This window comes from Ranitomeya imitator, chromosome 4, assembly GCF_032444005.1.
Source record: "Ranitomeya imitator isolate aRanImi1 chromosome 4, aRanImi1.pri, whole genome shotgun sequence".
NCBI lineage: Eukaryota > Metazoa > Chordata > Amphibia > Anura > Dendrobatidae > Ranitomeya > Ranitomeya imitator.
This window is the reverse complement of record NC_091285.1, coordinates 12,540,863-12,555,081: the sequence shown is the minus strand read 5'-3', so window position 1 is coordinate 12,555,081 and position 14,219 is coordinate 12,540,863. Positions and strand designations below refer to the sequence as shown.

General features: G+C 45.4%; 1 protein-coding gene across 1 annotated transcript; it reads right to left on the bottom strand.

Annotated features, from left to right (window-relative positions):
- Positions 1–3,737: 3,737 nt before the first annotated feature.
- Positions 3,738–6,982, bottom strand: LOC138675075 (E3 ubiquitin/ISG15 ligase TRIM25-like). Its single transcript, XM_069763049.1, has one exon. It carries the CDS (start codon positions 6,584–6,586, stop codon positions 4,838–4,840), a length of 1,749 nt encoding a protein of 582 aa, XP_069619150.1. The 5' UTR covers positions 6,587–6,982; the 3' UTR covers positions 3,738–4,837.
- Positions 6,983–14,219: the final 7,237 nt, after the last annotated feature.

Sequence of the window (14,219 nt, the reverse complement as noted above, 5' to 3'; positions counted from 1 at the left end):
TCGATCTTCTGTAACAGTGGAGAAGTTGGTTTTGGAGGTGGAGGGCTGGGTAGTTGGGAAGAAGGGCTCTGGGGGTTGTCGACTAAAACTGTCTCTGATGTTCTCAATCTTCTGCTTGAAAAATGAGGCAAAGTCTTCAGCTGAGATGAGTGGGGAGGGAGGAGGTGCTGGGGGACGGAGGAGAGAGTTGAAGGTGTTGAATAACTGTTTAGGGTTGTGAGACAGGGAGGATATGAGAGATGGGAAGTAGGTTTGTTTAGCTGTGGCAAGTGTGGTCTTGAAAGTAGTGAGGGACTGTTTGAACGCGACAAAGTGCTCGTTGGAGTGGGATCTTTTCCTTCTCCGCTCTGCAGCCCTGGAAGCTCGCCTCAGTTCTTTGGTCAGGCTGGTGTGCCAGGGCTGTCTGTTGATTTTGCGAGCTTTGGTATGTGTGAGAGGGGCAAGAGATTCCAAAGCTGCAGCTATTGGGGTGTTATATAGAGCGGCAGCGTCATCCGCTCCGTAGGGAACTTATGTCTGTGAGAGGGAGGAGAGATTCAGAGAGTGAATGTAGATCAAGGTGTTTAAGATTTCTGCGAGGGTGTGCGAGTTTGTGGGGTGGGGATTGTAGACAAGGAGTGGAGAGGGAAGAGAATGTGAGTAGATTGTGGTCAGAAAGAGGAAGAGGTGAGTTAGAGAGGTTAGATAGGGAGCAGAGACGGGTGAAGATGAGGTCCAATGTGTGACCATCTTTGTGAGTGGCTGCAGAAGACCATTGAGTGAGGCCGAAGGAGGAAGTGAGAGATAGAAGTGGCAGCTGAGAGGGAAGTGTCAATGGGGATGTTGAAGTTGCCCATGATGATAGTGGGGAAATGAAGTAGCCAGGTGGTGAAGTGGTCAAAGAAGGTGGTGGCTGGCCCTGGGGGGCGGTAAATGACAGCCAGTTGGAGGTTGGTGGGGGCATAGATGCGCACAGAGTGCACCTCAAAGGAAGGGAGGGTAACAGAGGGTGGCAGTGGGATTGGGGTGAAGGAGCAGTTATCTGACAGGAGAAAACCAACTCCTCCGCCATGCTTGCTGCTAGGGCGGGGTGTGTGAGAAAGGTGGAAGCCACCATAGGAAAGTGCAGCAGGAGAGGCTGTGTCAGAAGGGGTGAGCCAGGTTTCGGTGATGGCGAGGAAGGAAAGTTTGGTAGTAACAAAAAGATTGTGGATGTAGGAAAGCTTGTTGCAGACAGAGCGAGCATTCCACAGAGCTCCTGTTAGTGGGACTGGGGAAGTGGGGGCTGGGCGAATGGGTATAAGGTTAGAGAAGTTACGGAAATTTGTGATAGAGCGTGTATGGGAGGTAGAACTGACTGTGGGGATGTGGTGAGGAGGACCAGGATTTGGAGAGATGTCGCCAGCAGTGAGAAGGAGCAGCGAAAGTGTTAGCAGGTGAGAGCAGGAGAGGGCATGAGGAGGATGTCTGTGCTTGGAGACAAAGGATTGTATGTTAAGGAACAGTTCTGAGGAGGAGGTGAGATTAATAGGGAGGATTGAGGAAGAGATGAACAGTTCTTTACTAGGAGTAGGGATTAGGGGAGTTTGCAGAAAGTGAAGAATTATAGGGGTGAAAGTGAAAACAAACAGAAACATTGTTTACAGTGACTGGCCAGTTACCTTCAGTTCCCTTCTGGTTCAATTCTGGTTTGAATTCTAAATTAATCTTCACACTTCTAGGACACACTTAGAGGAATCACACAGCAGACTAAAGTCATTGCAGACTTGTACTATGCAATATATGTACAACTAAGTGCATTCAGGAGTGGTCTCTGCTCATCTTGGTCAGAGAATTAAGGGTGGACCAGATGCATACAATCAAGCCAGAGTAACCAAGGTAATAAATAACACAGGTTAAGCTGGGGTTAGCTGAAAGGGATACAATGAGAATGCTAGGAGCAGAGGGACGTCTGTGTGGAAAGTTGGGTGATGTACTATGTGCACTTCATAGACAGACAAGGCAGGACTTCAGGCTGAGTGCATGAACATACCATGAGAATGCTAGGAGCAGAGGAAAGTCTGTGTGGAAAGTTGGATGAACTATGTGCACTTCTTAGACAGACAAGGCAGGAGAGCAGGCTGGAGAGCTGGGTGCATGAACATACCATGAGAATGCTAGGAGCAGAGGAAAGTCTGTGCGGAAACTTGGGTGATGTACTATGTGCACTTCATAGACAGACAAGGCAGGAGGGCAGGCTGGAGAGCTGGGTGCATGAACATACTTGTAGGAAGAATAGACATGCTGGATAGAGTGCGATGGTGACAGATAGCAGGGCATAGTCTGTATACATCCTTCAGGTTTTAATTCTAAATTAACCCTTTAGTGACTGAGCCAAATTTTTGAAATCTGACCAGTGTCACTTTATGTGGTAATAACTCTGGAACGCTTCAACAAATCCCAGTGATTTTGAGACTGTTTTTTTGTGACACATTATACTTTATGATAATAGTAAATTTAGGTTGATATGTTTTGTGTTCATTTATAAAAAATATCAGAAATTTGAGAAATATTTTAAAAAATTAACAATTTTCAAACTTTGAACGATTATCCCTTTAATCCAGATGGTCATACCACAGCAAACCATTAATAAATAACATTTCCCACATGTCGGCTTTACATCAGCACCATTTATGAAATGTTGTTTTATTTTGTTAGCTTTTTAGGAGGTTTCAAAATGTAGCAGTAATTTTTCATTTTTTCAAGAAAATTTACAAAATTATTTTTTTAGGGACCTATCCATGTTTGAAGTGCCTTTAGGGGTCCCATATATTGGGAAAACCCCAAACGTGATACCATTTTATAAACAGCACCCCCTGACATATTGAAAACTGCAGTCAGGTAGTTTATTAACCCTTCAGGTGATTTTCAGAAATTAATGCAAAGTGGCATGACAGAAATGAAAATGTGCATTTTTTACCATCTAAATGTCTCTAACTTCTGAACAGGTCACTGTAGCCGGTAGACTCTAAGGCCGCTATTTGGTCATGAATTGCCACCGCAAACATCAGGACCACACAATCATGATCTGAGGGCACCAATTGGGATAAAGATGAAGCCCCCACATTCTGTTAACCATTTATATGATGTAGTCACTATTGACAGGAGCATCTATGGGGTTAAACAGATATGGACGGTGACAACACTGACCATGGCTGATGCAGCAAGTTGTCAGCTATAGTGTACAGCCGACAGCTGCTGGATTGTCACCTGTATGTGGATGCTAGTCTCTTATATCTCAGGTCAGTTAAAAGACGTATTGGCTGTCATTAAGGGGTTCTTCACACTTCTAGGACACACTTATAGGAATCACACAGCAGACTAAAGTCTGAACTCAGGGAGATCAATGCCTGATCGATAGCACTCGAGGCCATCAGTTGGCCGGTACTCCCACATACATTAGAATGTCAGCCAAACCTGGCCAGTTCCCCAACAGTTTCAGACAAGTTTAGTCTAATTTGTATGGGAGCTTTTAGCCACTAACACATCCACAAATCATCTCTTCCATTTCAGAGATGTCAATAAATGTTGTTTCATCTTATTATACCGTTAAAATTGCCAAGTGCCTGTAAAAATAATAAACTTTACAATTTACCAAGTATGACAACATTCCATTCTCCTCTGTAACTCTATAGTGTACAGAATTCATCCAAAAAATAAAGTAAAAACAACAAATCTTTATTAATTAAAAAAAATGCTAAAAACACATAAAACAAAGAAATACAATTCAGATAATAAACAGGTGGAATCTTAGTTACATATAAAAAATTAATGGCAGATTAAAAATAGGTTAATAAGCCTCTGGCTCCAATGGAGAAATTTATAGATTACATATAAATATATACAAAATAAAGATGGTAGCTATACTCCACTGCTTGGAAAAGACACATATATGTAAGTATGTAAATAATGAATTTTATAAAAGTCTAAAGAAACACAATTGTAACACAATCATTGTAAATCCAAGCCATGAGAAAATAGTATCCATCTACAATACAACAGCTTGATCTGCTGTGCAAAAGCCTATAAGGTGCTAGTTGTTATAAGTAATGTGTTAGTGGCTTTAAATATGCAAAAAAGGGAGAAAACAGCCCGTCATGAAATATGCAATAAAATGCTGGTGAAGTAGAATATATTATTTACAGCATAGAATAAATAAGCGCTATTAAGAATGCACATATATAACTGCATGGGTTGCAAGAAATGATTTTTATGTTTAAATAATGAATTTGGCTGGTAAGGAAAGGAAATAAGATAGTAAATCAAAGTAAGATAATATATTTACCACCAGTCACCCCGACGCGCGTTTTGCCTTTTGGTTTCCTCAGGAAGGGTGTGAGTGGAGGAGCCATGCCTGTTTTTATATATGTGGAATTCCTTTCCAGTAGTTTTAGTAGCTGTGTGCTCCTCTGATGTGGGGTGCCAGCATCACCCTGCAATTACATCTGGCAGCCCTGTACTGCGCTGACGTAGGCCACCACCATCACCGGAATCTCTGACCGTGGTGTCAGATGGCGTCCCGATGTGTCCTCCGTGTGCACCCAGTGGAAAACTGAGGCATAATAAAACCATTTTGTGGTTGAAAGACAGACTGCAATTGTGACTGCAAATATGATCAGGTATTTGTTGCAGAAATTGTATTGACTATCAGATATAGCGTTCTATGAGGGCATTAAATGACCAAACATAATATAGAGAGAGAAGTAAAGAATTATGAGTAGAAAAGCAACAAAATATATATATACTGTATATAAAATACAAATAAAAATAAAAACAAAAAAGAAGAATTCTCTTGTCGGTTCTCTGAAGAAAAGAAAGCCTAGATGTTGGCCCTCTCACTGGTGCTCCCCACTGGCTGATTGCTCCACCAATCATCTTTTAATCTCTGTCGCTGCGTAGATTTCTTCTGTGATGACGATTCCTTTAAGCTCCTCCCTGATATCTTTATAGAACCATTACATACATATAACAGAGCATGTAGAGGCTCGGAGAAGGCGGCAGTGAAGGTGTGTAAGTGTCTGATGGGGTCACACAGCTCAAAAAAGGACAACTGCCCGGCCTCATAATCCACATATATCCTGACTCTATCACTGGAGATCTTGTGAGGTAACGGGATCTCTTTACTGTCATGTCTCACTGAATACTGATTATTATTATACCACAGCCCTTCATATAAACCCCAGGACTTGTTATTATTTCCAATCTGTGACTGACTCCCCCTCCTGTCTATACTGGGGTAACACATCCCCACCATCCACAATAGAGATCTACTGATCTCCACATCCCAGTAATGTCGTCCTGAGGTAAATCTCCTTCCGCTCATCACCTGATTATACTGGAATCTCTCTGCTGTTTCTGGACGATTCTCTGTTATTAGTGTCCAGGTTGCAGTTTTCAGGTCGTCTGATATAAGGAGATTATTAGCAGCCGTGTTTACATCCAGTAATATGTCTGCAGGATCCTGAACTTGGAAGGTCACATTTATATCTCTTATCATAGCAGATAATGTGTGTAACATGTGTGAGATCAGCTCCGCACCCCGATCACCTCCATTATGTCCTCCTGTGTCCTCATCACCTCCATCATGTCCTCCTGTGTCCTCATCACCTCCATCATGTCCCCCTGTGTCCTCATCACCTCCCTCCTCCTCAGGATCACACAAGTCACCGGTGTCTGGTTCCTGTAAGACAGTCAGTGGATCCGTCATGTTACACAGCTCCTCAATGTGCCTCATCTTCCTGGACAGCTCGTCCTTCTTTATTTCCAGCTTCTGGATCACATCAGACAGTGGCAGTGACACCTCCTCTTCCTGCCTTTTGATGTCACTCAGGACCTTCTCCTCTAGGTTGTCCACCTGTGTCCTGATGTATATAAACACGGCAGTGACTCTCTCGGCTTCCCCAGATGCTTTTTCTTGAGCTTTTCTCCTCCGCTCCTTCAGGCTCCGGACTCTTTCTTCGGTCTTCATTCTCTTTGTGATCAGTTTCTGTAAAATATGTCTCAGTTTACCCTTTTTATTCTCTGACGCCTCCTCCAGCATCTCCACCCGGTGTCCCCGATGTTCTCCAACCAAACTGCAGGACACACAGATACAAGCAGCGTCCACAATACAGTAATATTCCAGGATCTTCATATGGATGGAACATTTTCTGTTTTTCAGGGAAGTGCTGGGTTCTGTTAGGACGTGATCTGTTGCTGTTTCTATGTGAACTTTCAGGTGTTTCTCACACAGAGAAGCCTCACACATGAGACAGGATTTAGCAGCAGGTACAGGAGAGTCCACACAGTAAGTGCAGCGGATCCCGGTGATCTCCTCCTGATGTGGCTGGGTAGCAAGGAAATTCTTCACGACATTACACAGAGTTATGTTCTTCTGTAGTGGAGGCCGCTTGTGAAATGTTGCTCTACATTCAGGACAGGAATAATCTCCATACCTGCCCTCTGTATCCTGCACTCCATCAATACAATCCCAGCAGAAGTTGTGTCCACATCTCAGGGTTACGGGATCTGTATAAATGTCCTTACAGATAGAGCAGGTCAGCTCCTTTCTTAGACCAGCAGATGCCATCGCTCAGAGCAGAATGAAGAAAGAAGAAATGTGTGATTCATGTTTACCAGAAAAGGCGCATCTAGACTTGTTCTCCTGGTTTTATTCCAAGTTCAGTGATAATGAGGATCATTTTTGTGGCCAGGTCTGAATTGTGATGTTTGGTATTTCCACTAATAAACACTAGGGGGAGCAGCTGCTGATATTTGCCATGAAAACCTACTGTACAATTAGCTCATATTAAAACTGCAGTAAATGTGGGCGGGGTCTGATCACCTGTGTGTGACGTCACTCCTCTCCTCCCCTTCTGGGTGTTTGCCGAAAGATAAGAAAGGGTTAAATTTAGGATCACAGTGCGGAGTCATTTTGTTGGTGACTGCAGAGTGATACTGACAAGTAGACAGATTCACTGAGGGCGGATGGCAACGATGATTCTTTTAGTTAGTGCTGATCGATGTATCATAAGCTGGGGTTAGATACATGGAGTGTATCACGTGCACAACTAATTTCAGCGTGGGTTACACTCCGCATATCTAGATACCGGGGTCAGTGTATTGTATCACATGATGTGATTAGATACACTGGTCTGGGGTGTATCCTTCAAGATGGGTTTAGATACACTGGTCTGGGGCATATCCCGCATGATGGGATTAAATACACAGGTCTGGGGTGTATCACCCATGCCCATGATGGGATTAAATACATGGGTATGGGGCATATCACACATGATGGTGGATCGCCCCATCAGGGCAGCGGGGTACTCGGTACCGGGTTCACAGGGGGATGTCACGGTGGCTGACCCAGTCCATGGCCCTGGAACGTCCGTGTAAAAGGGAAAGGTCTTTGAAGGGGAAATGTTCGTGATGCCACCTGTGGTATTCGGTCAAAGTGACCGACGCTGCTTTGAGGGGTCCACTGGGGTGATGTTATGGCAGCTAGATGGTATACCTTTCCACAGGTTAAGTATGTCCCCAGGGCTTCCCGGTGTGTAGATGGTGGATGGTGTGTTGTGATAGGCAATTCAGTATCACAATGGACATAGCGGTCAGAGCACATACAGTGATCTGACAATAACCCAAAATAATAGAACGAGCTCTGAGACGTGGGAACTCTGCAGACCGCAATCCCTAATCCTCTCCAAACAACACTAGAGGCAGCCGTGGATTGCGCCTAACTCTGCCTATGCAACTCGGCACAGCCTGAGAAAGTAACTAGCCTGAAGATAGAAAATAAGCCTACCTTGCCTCAGAGAAATACCCCAAAGGAAAAGGCAGCCCCCCACATATAATGACTGTGAGTTAAGATGAAAAGACAAACGTAGGGATGAAATAGATTCAGCAAAGTGAGGCCCGACTTTCTTAACAGAGGGAGGATAGGAAAGATAACTTTGCGGTCTACACAAAACCCTAAAGAAAACCACGCAAAGGGGGCAAAAAGACCCTCCGTACCGAACTAACGGCACGGAGGTACACCCTTTGCATCCCAGAGCTTCCAGCAAAACAATTAGACAAGCTGGACAGAAAAAAATAGCAAACAAATAGCAAAGAAGAACTTAGCTATGCAGAGCAGCAGGCCACAGGAATGATCCAGGGAAAAACAAGTCCAACACTGGAACATTGACAGGAAGCATGGATCAAAGCATTAGGTGGAGTTAAGTAGAGAAGCACCTAACGACCTCACCAGATCACCTGAGGGAGGAAACTCAGAAGCCGCAGTACCACTTTCCTCCTCAAACGGAAGCTCCCAGAGAGAATCAGCCGAAGTACCACTTGTGACCACAGGAGGGAGCTCTGCCACAGAATTCACAACAGTACCCCCCCCTTGAGGAGGGGTCACCGAACCCTCACCAGAGCCCCCAGGCCGACCAGGATGAGCCACATGAAAGGCACGAACAAGATCGGGAGCATGGACATCAGAGGCAAAAACCCAGGAATTATCTTCCTGAGCATAACCCTTCCATTTAACCAGATACTGGAGTTTCCGTCTTGAAACACGAGAATCCAAAATCTTCTCCACAATATACTCCAATTCCCCCTCCACTAAAACCGGAGCAGGAGGCTCAACAGATGGAACCATAGGTGCCACGTATCTCCGCAACAATGACCTATGGAATACGTTATGTATGGAAAAAGAATCTGGGAGGGTCAGACGAAAAGACACAGGATTAAGAACCTCAGAAATCCTATACGGACCAATGAAACGAGGTTTAAACTTAGGAGAGGAAACCTTCATAGGAATATGACGAGAAGATAACCAAACCAGATCCCCAACACGAAGTCGGGGACCCACACGGCGTCTGCGATTAGCGAAACGTTGAGCCTTCTCCTGGGACAAGGTCAAATTGTCCACTACATGAGTCCAAATCTGCTGCAACCTGTCCACCACAGTGTCCACACCAGGACAGTCCGAAGACTCAACCTGTCCTGAAGAGAAACGAGGATGGAACCCAGAATTGCAGAAAAATGGCGAAACCAAGGTAGCCGAGCTGGCCCGATTATTAAGGGCGAACTCAGCCAAAGGCAAAAAGGACACCCAGTCATCCTGATCGGCAGAAACAAAGCATCTCAGATAGGTTTCCAAGGTCTGATTGGTTCGTTCGGTCTGACCATTAGTCTGAGGATGGAAAGCCGAGGAAAAAGACAAGTCAATGCCCATCCTACCACAAAAAGCTCGCCAAAACCTCGAAACAAACTGGGAACCTCTGTCAGAAACGATATTCTCTGGAATGCCATGCAAACGAACCACATGCTGGAAGAACAATGGCACCAAATCAGAGGAGGAAGGCAATTTAGACAAGGGTACCAAATGGACCATCTTAGAAAAGCGATCACAGACCACCCAAATGACTGACATCTTTTGAGAAACGGGAAGATCCGAAATAAAATCCATAGAGATATGTGTCCAAGGCCTCTTCAGGACCGGCAAGGGCAAAAGCAACCCACTGGCACGAGAACAGCAGGGCTTAGCCCGAGCACAAATCCCACAGGACTGTACAAAAGTACGCACATCCCGCGACAGAGATGGCCACCAAAAGGATCTAGCCACTAACTCTCTGGTACCAAAGATTCCAGGATGGCCAGCCAACACCGAACAATGAACCTCAGAGATAACTTTATTCATCTACCTATCAGGGACAAACAGTTTCTCCGCTGGACAACGATCAGGTTTATTAGCCTGAAATTTTTGCAGCACCCGCCGCAAATCAGGGGAGATGGCAGACACAATTACTCCTTCCTTGAGGATACCCGCCGGCTCAGACAAACCCGGAGAGTCGGGCACAAAAAACTCCTAGACAGAGCATCCGCCTTCACATTTTTAGAGCCCGGAAGGTACGAAATCACAAAGTCAAAACGGGCAAAAAACAGCGACCAACGAGCCTGTCTAGGATTCAAACGCTTAGCAGACTCGAGATAAGTCAAGTTCTTATGATCAGTCAATACCACCACGCGATGCTTAGCTCCTTCAAGCCAATGACGCCACTCCTCGAATGCCCACTTCATGGCCAGCAACTCTCGGTTGCCCACATCATAATTTCGCTCAGCAGGCGAAAACTTCCTGGAAAAAAAAGCGCATGGTTTCATCACTGAGCAATCAGAACCTCTCTGCGACAAAACAGCCCCTGCTCCAATCTCAGAAGCATCAACCTCGACCTGGAACGGAAGAGAAACATCTGGTTGACACAACACAGGGGCAGAAGAAAAACGACGCTTCAACTCTTGAAAAGCTTCCACAGCAGCAGAAGACCAATTGACCAAATCAGCACCCTTCTTGGTCAAATCGGTCAATGGTTTGGCAATACTAGAAAAATTGCAGATGAAGCGACGATAAAAATTAGCAAAGCCCAGGAACTTTTGCAGACTTTTCAGAGATGTCGGCTGAGTCCAATCATGGATGGCTTGGACCTTAACAGGATCCATCTCGATAGTAGAAGGGGAAAAGATGAACCCCAAAAATGAAACCTTCTGCACACCAAAGAGACACTTTGATCCCTTCACAAACAAAGAATTAGCACGCAGGACCTGAAAAACCGTTCTGACCTGCTTCACATGAGACTCCCAATCATCCGAGAAGATCAAAATGTCATCCAAGTACACAATCAGGAATTTATCCAGGTACTCTCGGAAGATATCATGCATAAAGGACTGAAACACTGATGGAGCATTGGCAAGTCCGAATGGCATCACTAGATACTCAAAATGACCCTCGGGCGTATTAAATGCAGTTTTCCATTCATCGCCTCGCCTGATTCGCACCAGATAATACGCACCACGAAGATCTATCTTGGTGAACCAACTAGCCCCCTTAATCCGAGCAAACAAATCAGATAACAATAGCAAGGGGTACAGAAGTTTAACAGTGATCTTATTAAGAAGGTGGTAATCAATACAAGGTCTCAGCGAACCATCCTTCTTGGCTAAAAAAAAGAACCCTGCTCCTAATGGCGACGATGACGGGCGAATATGCCCCTTCTCCAGGGATTCCTTCACATAACTGCGCATAGCGGTGTGCTCAGGCACGGATAAATTAAACAGTCGACCTTTTGGGAATTTACTACCAGGAATCAAATTGATAGCACAATCACAATCCCTATGCGGAGGTAGGGCCTCGGACTTGGGCTCATCAAATACATCCCGGTAATCAGACAAGAACTCTGGAACCTCAGAAGGGGTGGATGACGAAATTGACAGAAATGGAACATCACCATGTACCCCCTGACAACCCCAGCTGGACACCGACATGGATTTCCAATTTTCCAATCCAATACTGGATTATGGGCTTGTAGCCATGGCAACCCCAACACGACCACATCATGCAGATTATGCAACACCAGAAAGCGAATATCCTCCCGATGCGCAGGAGCCATGCACATGGTCAGCTGGGTCCAGTATTGAGGCTTATTCTTGGCCAAAGGCGTAGCATCAATTCCTCTCAATGGAATAGGACACTGCAAGGGCTCCAAGAAAAACCCACAACGCTTAGCATATTCCAAGTCCATCAAATTCAGGGCAGCGCCTGAATCCACAAACGCCATGACAGAATACGATGACAAAGAGCAGATCAAGGTAACGGACAGAAGAAATTTTGACTGTACTGTACCAATGGTGGCAGACCTAGCGAACCGCTTAGTGCGCTTAGGACAATCAGAGATAGCATGAGTGGAATCACCACAGTAGAAACACAGCCCATTAAGACGTCTGTGTTCTTGCCGTTCAACTCTGGTCATAGTCCTATAGCACTGCATAGGCTCAGGTTTAATCTCAGTTAATACCGCCAAATGGTGCACAGATTTACGCTCACGCAAGCGTCGACCGATCTGAATGGCCAAAGACATAGACTCATTCAAACCAGCAGGCATAGGAAATCCCACCATTACATCCTTAAGGGCTTCAGAGAGACCCTTTCTGAATATAGCTGCCAGCGCAGATTCATTCCATTGAGTGAGCACGGACCACTTTCTAAATTTCTGGCAATATACCTCTATCTCATCCTGAGCCTGACAAAGAGCCAGCAAATTTTTTTCTGCCTGATCCACTGAATTAGGCTCATCGTACAGCAATCCAAGCGCCAGGAAAAACGCATCGATATTACTTAATGCAGGATCTCCTGACGCAAGAGAAAATGCCCAGTCCTGAGTGTCACCACGCAAAAAAGAAATGACGATCCTAACCTGTTGAACTGGGTCACCAGAGGAGCGAGGTTTCAAAGCCAGAAATAGTTTACAATTATTTTTGAAACTCAGAAATTTAGTTCTATCTCCAAAAAACAAATCTGGAATAGGAATTCTCGGTTCTAACAAAGAATTCTGAACCACAAAATCTTGAATATTTTGAACTCTTGCCGTGAGCTGATCCACACATAAAGACAGACCTTTAATGTCCATTGCTACACCTGTGTCCTGAACCACCCAAATGTCTAGGGGAAAAAAAAGGCAAAACACAATGCAAAGGAAAAAAAATGGTCTCAGAACTTCTTTTTTCCCTCTATTGAGAATCATTAGCACTTTTGGCTTCCTGTACTGTTGTGATAGGCAATTCAGTATCACAATGGACATAGCGGTCAGAGCACATACAGTGATCTGACAATAACCCAAAATAATAGAACGAGCTCTGAGACGTGGGAACTCTGCAGACCGCAATCCCTAATCCTCTCCAAACAACACTAGAGGCAGCCGTGGATTGCGCCTAACTCTGCCTATGCAACTCGGCACAGCCTGAGAAACTAACTAGCCTGAAGATAGAAAATAAGCCTACCTTGCCTCAGAGAAATACCCCAAAGGAAAAGGCAGCCCCCCACATATAATGACTGTGAGTTAAGATGTAAAGACAAACGTAGGGATGAAATAGATTCAGCAAACTGAGGCCCGACTTTCTTAACAGAGCGAGGATAGGAAAGATAACTTTGCGATCTACACAAAACCCTAAAGAAAACCACGCAAAGGGGGCAAAAAGACCCTCCATACCGAACTAACGGCACGGACGGAGGTACACCCTTTGCGTCCCAGAGCTTCCAGCAAAACAATTAGACAAGCTGGACAGAAAAAATAGCAAACAAATAGCAAAGAAGAACTTAGCTATGCAGAGCAGCAGGCCACAGGAATGATCCAGGGAAAAACAAGTCCAACACTGGAACATTGACAGGAAGCATGGATCAAAGCATTAGGTGGAGTTAAGTAGAGAAGCACCTAACGACCTCACCAGATCACCTGAGGGAGGAAACTCAGAAGCCGCAGTACCACTTTCCTCCACAAACGGAAGCTCCCAGAGAGAATCAGCCGAAGTACCACTTGTGACCACAGGAGGGAGCTCTGCCACAGAATTCACAACAATGGTGACAGGCGCAGAGAAGAACGAGGACACAAAGTTGCAGTCTCTTTACCTTTACTAAAGACTTCAGCATCCACAGTCCAGGGCACCAGATCACAGGGCAGGCAGAATCCGGCCAGTTTGGAGGCAAATCCAGAGTCCCCTTGTCCAGGTGGAAATCAATAGCCTTCCTCTAGCACAGTGGTGTTGTAGTCCCTTACTGCAAAGCTTGTCATAAGGTCCTCACAGATTTTGTAGATGTTATGTCTCTCTCTCTCTCTGTCCCCGGATAGGATAGGACAAACCCGTATGACCGGTGGCTTGAGGTGGTTTATAGGGACTCTATCATGCCCTAGCCTCTAAGGGGTGCCACCTTGCCTCCTGGGTGTAGGGCGGACAGGTAACATGAAATTAGCTGTCCTGCCGGTCTCAGGAGCAAGGCATAAAGGGTTGTTGCTCCCTCAGTGTTCCGGCTACCGGGATCCTGCGCCTCAGAAGGAGACAGCCTGTGTAGGGCTGATCCCCTTCTGGTATCCACTCCTCTGCTATGACTTCCTTCACCCTTTCTGCAATACAGTTCTCCTTCTGTGTCTCTTTCCCAGGAGCTGCAGCTCTCAGGGCATGCACAGCTCCATGTCCTTCTTCCTCGATTGCTGACAGGATCCCACCCCTGCCAGGGACCAACTAACAGACCTCCTGTCTGAAGCTCTGTCAGGAACTAACTAGCTTTCCCTACAGGCAACCAGTTTTACCAATGTGGAGAGTGACCTAATAAATAGGAGCAGAGCTCCCCCTGGTGGCCTGGAGTGTGAAATGTGTTGCATGTTTGTGATACCTGGATGCAGTTGTCC